General features: G+C 34.1%; 1 protein-coding gene across 1 annotated transcript; it reads left to right on the forward strand.

The window, feature by feature from the left end:
- Positions 1–1,909: 1,909 nt before the first annotated feature.
- On the forward strand, positions 1,910–6,177 carry LOC106311678 (protein NRT1/ PTR FAMILY 6.3-like). The gene is made up of 5 exons (XM_013748932.1): positions 1,910–2,170; positions 2,374–2,551; positions 2,637–2,676; positions 2,876–3,450; positions 5,214–6,177. The coding sequence occupies exons 1-5, from the start codon at positions 2,059–2,061 to the stop codon at positions 6,079–6,081; spliced, it is 1,773 nt and encodes a 590-aa protein (XP_013604386.1). The 5' UTR covers positions 1,910–2,058; the 3' UTR covers positions 6,082–6,177.
- The last annotated feature ends 521 nt before the right edge of the window (positions 6,178–6,698 follow it).

Genomic DNA, 6,698 nt, shown 5'->3' on the forward strand with positions numbered 1-6,698 from the left:
TTAGCATACATAAGGCTTCTCCAAGCACACAGAATCACAAACGAAAGTAACCCACCCAGAATCGTTAGCTTCTATGACTCTATGAACCATAAAAAATTTAGAATCAAAATCTTGGTTTTTTTTAGCTCATTGTGGAGAGAAAGAGAGAGATATGTTGTGTTTAGTTCACAAGAATGGAAAAAGAAGAAGGGTAAATCAATTTTGGGAGCATTAAGAGCTTCAAGTTGGTTGTTCATGGTGGTTGTGGTATTGATGACAATGGCAATCTTGTAATTACTTGAAAATGATGAGGGTGAGAGAGTAAAAATGTCATTTTCGAAAAAAAAAGAAAAAAAAATTGATGGCATTTTCGTAAATTATATGAACTTGTGGGGTGAATAGGGCAAAACCAATTTTCAAAAAAAAAAAGAGGTTATTTTTGTGTTTGACTTTAAGTTATAGGTCAATTCTGCAAAAAGCCCATAAAAATTTCAATGGTTAAGTTATTTTTAATATAGATTGTAATGGAGAATCCTATGATGTATAACAATTTTTTTTTCATTTTTACATGAATTGGAAACTAAAAACCTTAATGTCAACTATTCAATTATGAAACATTAATTTAATTAATTACATACAATCAATTATTAAGATTTGATCTTACATTCTTATATATGAACTAAATGATTAATATTATCATAAAAATATCAAATGGTTCTAAACGGGTTAGAGATTTAAATGGAATTAGTAAAAAAGATATTGGTTTAAATATAACATATTTATTTAATTTACAAATTCTAACAATGCATATGATACGTTTTATTGAATTTTCACAAATGTAAAATATCTTACGCTTTAAATCGGGTAGTTTAAGTTGTTTGGAAAAAAATATAGGATAAATAATTAACTATTAATTATTTGAATAAAAATATTTGAGTCACTAATTTTTTTTTGCATAATTTAGTTTATAAATAGTATTTTTAGGATATTTGGTTATCTAGAAGTTAAATATAATTAATATTTATAGGAATATAATTAATATTTTAAAATTTTAAGTACTCATTTGGTTCTCAGTTCGATTTATATTTTTCGATTCTAAAAGTATAGGATATGTTCGGTTATTTATGAAATTCAGATTAATTTTGTTTTGTTTTTTTTTTTCAGTTTGATATGGTTCAGTGCACCCGGTAAATGTACACAAACCTATACATTATCTTATATATAAATTATATAAGAAGAATTTATTTAATTTTGAAAATAAACCCGCACTTTTTAAGCGCGGATCAAAATCTAGTTTTTAGTTATTTTCCATAGCTCAGAAGAAAAACCCAAAATATGTCATTTCCACCAAAATAAGTAACTCCTCAACCAATTATTTCGTTTTAGGTTTATGCACAAAGATTAAAAAAACATTTAATTTTGTATATTTTTAAAATAAATTATATTATCTATACACCTAACCATATTTCAACCAATAAAAAAATAAAATGGATAATATGATTAATAAATTTTCCATTAAAATTATAAAATGAAACTTATTCTAAAACAAAAATTTTACTTTACAACGACAATTAAACTGAAATAGGGAAAGTAATATTTAGCAACACTTTTTTTTTCTTCGCATATTTATTCTCCCCCATTCTTAAGAAACATAATAATAGCTCATGATGGTGTGTAAAATTGATGCGCCTGATGCCATTGAGTCACTGACAAAATGACCAATGACTTTTCACTTAAAAGTTCACACCCACAGTTCCAAAGTAAGAGGAAGTGGTAATATTTGGCTTTGGGCTCTCCCGAATCAAACAACACTCATCAGAGTCCCGCGTGTGCCACTATTTTCTTCCATTTTTTTTATTTTATGTATAAGAAAATTCGAACCCAAATATAATATTGCGAAGTTTCCCACTATAAATAGAGGTATCAAGAATCCACAGATGAACACATTTGATAACACAAAAGAAACCAAAAGCTCAAAAACAAAACAGCCTTTTTCTCTTTGCTTGTAATTGACCACACAACCAATATCCCCATAACCCCTCGCCCAACTTGCAAAAACCTTTCGTCCATCCTCAAGATATGTCTCTTCCTGAAACTAAATCTCAAACCCTTCTAGATGCTTGGGACTTCCAAGGCCGCCCTGCCGATCGCTCTAAAACCGGTGGATGGGCCAGCGCCGCGATGATTCTCTGTAAGTATAATCACATACAGTTGAAGTTCTAGAAAAAGACTACAACGGTGTATATATATATACCAGTGAAAAAGAATTTGAATATCTTGTGGCCGTTTGTTGTAGTTTTATTCGAAATGGGTTGGAGTTGTTTTCTTGTTTGTGTTTATTTATTTTCCATTTTATACTCGAAATCTCTAACTTTTTTTCTTAATTATTTGAAGGTATTGAGGCGGTGGAGAGGCTGACGACGTTAGGTATCGGCGTTAATCTGGTGACGTATTTGACGGGGACTATGCATCTAGGCAATGCAACGGCAGCTAACACCGTCACCAACTTCCTCGGAACTTCGTTCATGCTCTGTCTCCTAGGTGGCTTCATAGCTGACACCTTTCTCGGACGGTTTGTCTATAGTTTAAATGAGATCATTACCCTTTTTTGCTCATGTTAATTCTTCAATAATAATTATTATTTTTGATTCATATAGGTACCTAACGATTGCCATATTCGCAGCAATCCAAGCCACGGTAAGGACCTTAGACGTCCCTTTCGCCTTGCTCAAAACTATAGCCAAGATTATGAAGAATCATAAATATTGACTAGTCTAATACAAAGATAAATATAGTAAACGACTAGCCTTTATTTTTGTACAGTTTCCCAAAAGATTAATATATACGTTCATTCAAAAAAAGAAATTAATATATATGTTATGATTTTGACTATTAGGGTGTTTCTATCTTAACCCTCTCAACTATCATACCGGGACTTAGACCACCAAGATGCAACCCGACAACGTCGTCTCATTGCGTACAAGCGAGTGGAATACAGCTGACGGTTCTATACTTAGCGTTATACCTCACGGCCCTAGGAACCGGAGGTGTGAAGGCAAGCGTATCTGGTTTCGGTTCAGACCAATTCGATGAGACTGAACCAAAAGAACAGTCACAAATGACATATTTCTTCAATCGCTTCTTCTTTTGTATCAACGTTGGCTCTCTTTGTGCCGTGACGGTCCTTGTCTACATACAAGACGATGTTGGACGCAAATGGGGATATGGTATTTGCGCGTTGTCTATCGTGCTTGCACTAAGCGTGTTCTTGGCCGGTACAAACCGCTACCGTTTCAAGAAGTTGATCGGTAGCCCCATGACACAAGTTGCGACGGTTATTGTGGCGGCGTGGAGGAATAGAAGGCTAGAGTTGCCGTCGGATCCGTCGTTTCTATACGACTTGGACGATGTTATTGCGGGGGAAGGCGCGATGAAGAGTAAACAAAAGCTGCCGCATACCAAACAATTCCGGTACGATTTCTATTAGCTTATTTTTGTCAATAAAAATTTAACAGTTTACTAACATAAAAATCACACTGACGATTCCCCCAAGGTTATTTTTCAAAAAGATTCGATTCAAATTTGACAATTCTATACTCCCTCCGGATTTGAATATACTATGTTTTAGTTTTTTTTTCTTGTATACAAATGTATGATGTTCTACTTTTCATTAATGCATTTTGCTTTTAAAATAAAATGTAAAAAATATAAGTGGTTGAATTTTATTGGGATTCAAATAAATCTTTAAACTAACTAAAAGTAAAACCAAAAAGTATTTGATATAAGTAAGTATTTAATTTCTCTTAATACGTGTGCACAACTTTAAACATCATATATTCAAATCCGGAGGGAGTATTTAACTACAAGGGTTTGTTTCAAATAATTGAGGTGTGGCCTATGGGTTGGTTAATTGAATGTGATGGAATAGACTTGAGAAATGTGAAATTAAAAGTGGGGCTGTCTGGGTGAGAAATAACTCAAAAAGCTCGTGTCCTTTTATTAAAGGGGGACCACACATTTTTTCATTATATGCCTACTTGGCATTAGAATCCAATTAAAAAGGCTTGATTATATTCACTTGTCTCTTGTTATGGGAAAATAAATTATTATCATAATAATAATATTATTACTCGACCATACAACGAATCTGGTCCAGGACGTGGATTTTACAGCTAATGACAATATTTATTGGATTTTTATTTTCATGTGTGTACTTACGTTAGATATAGCACGCCAAGTTCAACATTTTCTCGTAAAGATTTGCTCGTCTAGTTTTACCTATAAATGATCTTAGCAACTTTTACACCCACTGTTAGATTATTTGGTCATTACGAAAGAGAGTAGCTTTAGGCACAAGCTTTGGTAAAAATCAAATAACATATTTCAGTTTGTTTTATTTTACTAATATAGTATTATTATTATCAACAGATTCTCCTGCTACAAAACTAAAAAATACGCACATAGATATATTCATATACCTGACTCGTGACGTCCCACTTAAGTACAGTATCTTTTTATGCATCAATCCCTAGATAGACACAAGAATCCATAGGAATCAAATTACTTGTAGTTCCAGATAATTTGTAGAGAATCTTTTTACCATCTCTAGATACTTGAATTTCTCCTAATAATAAAACTAAATAAATGCTTTTTCAAAAAAAAAAAAAAACTAAATAAATAAGAAGAAAGAAACGACAAGTTAGGGAGACAGTTGTTTTGTCTTGTATCCAGAACAATCACGTTTCGTGTCGTAAGACCTCCACTACTTTACACCTCCACCGGGACAGACCCAAATTTAGACTTTAGACGTTTAGAACCCCTGGTCACGTGATTTGCGTGCTAATTGCTTCATTCAATTTGTCTATTTTGGGTATTTCTTAGTGTACTCAAAACTTTTGAAAACTTCCTTACCTTTTACACCTTTTTCCTTATTTAATTTATTTGTTTACTTTCCTTCAAAAACAATTTTTATGTGCATGTTTTTTGCCATTTGTGAAGGGCATATCATCTTGAAAAGATTTCACGTAAATTTCTCCATATCATGTTGATTCGATGCTTAGGGAGGATGTGTCAACAAGAACATACAAAATAAATAAAATATCTATAATCGTCAACGCAATTTCCATAAATTATTTTTAACCACATTTATCCTTTATCCAGCAATGCATTTTTCTCTATTAAAAATAATAATATATATATTCTAACCATTCTTTATATAATTTTTGATGCTACAGTTCGTTAGACAAGGCAGCAATAAAGAACCAAGAAACGGCAATGACCCAAAACGTATTCAACAAATGGACACTTTCAACACTAACCGATGTTGAGGAAGTAAAACAAATCGTACGGATGTTACCAATTTGGGCAACATGCATCCTCTTTTGGACCGTACATGCTCAATTAACGACATTATCAGTCGCACAATCCGAGACGATGGACCGTCACATTGGGAGCTTTGAGATCCCTCCAGCTTCGATGGCCGTATTCTATGTCGGTGGCCTCCTCTTAACCACCGCACTCTACGACCGTGTCGCCATTCCCCTATGCAAAAAGCTATTCAACTACCCACAAGGTCTAAGATCACTTCAACGCATTGGTCTAGGTCTCATACTCGCAGCCATGGGTATGGCCGTAGCTGCTTTGGTAGAGATCAAACGTCTTAGAACCGCACATTCCCATGGTCCAACAGTCAAAACGCTTCCTCTAGGGTTTTATCTACTCATCCCACAATACCTTATCGTTGGTATTGGAGAGGCGTTGATCTACACGGGACAATTAGATTTCTTCTTGAGAGAGTGTCCTAAAGGTATGAAAACGATGAGCACGGGTCTATTACTGAGCACATTAGCGTTAGGGTTCTTCTTCAGCTCGGTTCTCGTGACTATCGTTGAGAAATTCACCGATAAAGCTCATCCATGGATCGCTGATGATCTCAACAAGGGTCGTCTATACAATTTCTACTGGCTTGTGGCCGTAGTTGTTTTCTTGAACTTCCTTATTTTCCTCGTTTTCTCGAAGTGGTACGTTTACAAGGACAAGAGACTAGCAGAGCTCGGGATTGAGTTGGAAGATGAGAGGGATATTCCCATGGGTCATGCATGATCATGATCCGACGATGATGAATATTGTGAACATATGTACGCATTTGGTTTTGATTTATTAAATTTATAATATATATTATAATGATTTTCGCAGTTACCTCTTGTTTCCGAGTCGACAAATATGAGCATCATTAACCCTTAAAACCCCATTTGAGTTCTTATTTTTTTTTTTTTTTTTTTAAAAATTAAAAACGAACCAATCGCGGGATGCCATGTGTCAGTGGGGCCCGCGAACAGTACAAGAACCCACCAAACTTGCCTCTTGGAAAAGGAAGAGGAGGTTGTAGAAAAAATTGTGGGACCCACCTCTTAAGAACCCACTTAAGAGGTGGGGTTAATCATGCTCTAAGGGACCTACCGATAAGGGATAAAGGTTAAAGTTCTACACTGTAAAATTTCTAGATTTAACGCAATTAACATCTTTTGTTTAAATTTCAAGTTGTCTGTTTCTTCCAAAAAAAGAAGCTATTCTTTTGCAATGGAGTAAGGGATAAAAGTAAAAGTTTTCCAATTTGAGCGTATATTTTTTTGCAATATATCTATATGCTTACGATATAAAATAGTAAGGAATGTTCTGCGCACGTTTGTCTGTCTAACAGCTGTCTCCCCACTTTTATC

The sequence above is a fragment of the Brassica oleracea genome, chromosome C8 (genome assembly GCF_000695525.1).
Source record: "Brassica oleracea var. oleracea cultivar TO1000 chromosome C8, BOL, whole genome shotgun sequence".
NCBI lineage: Eukaryota > Viridiplantae > Streptophyta > Magnoliopsida > Brassicales > Brassicaceae > Brassica > Brassica oleracea.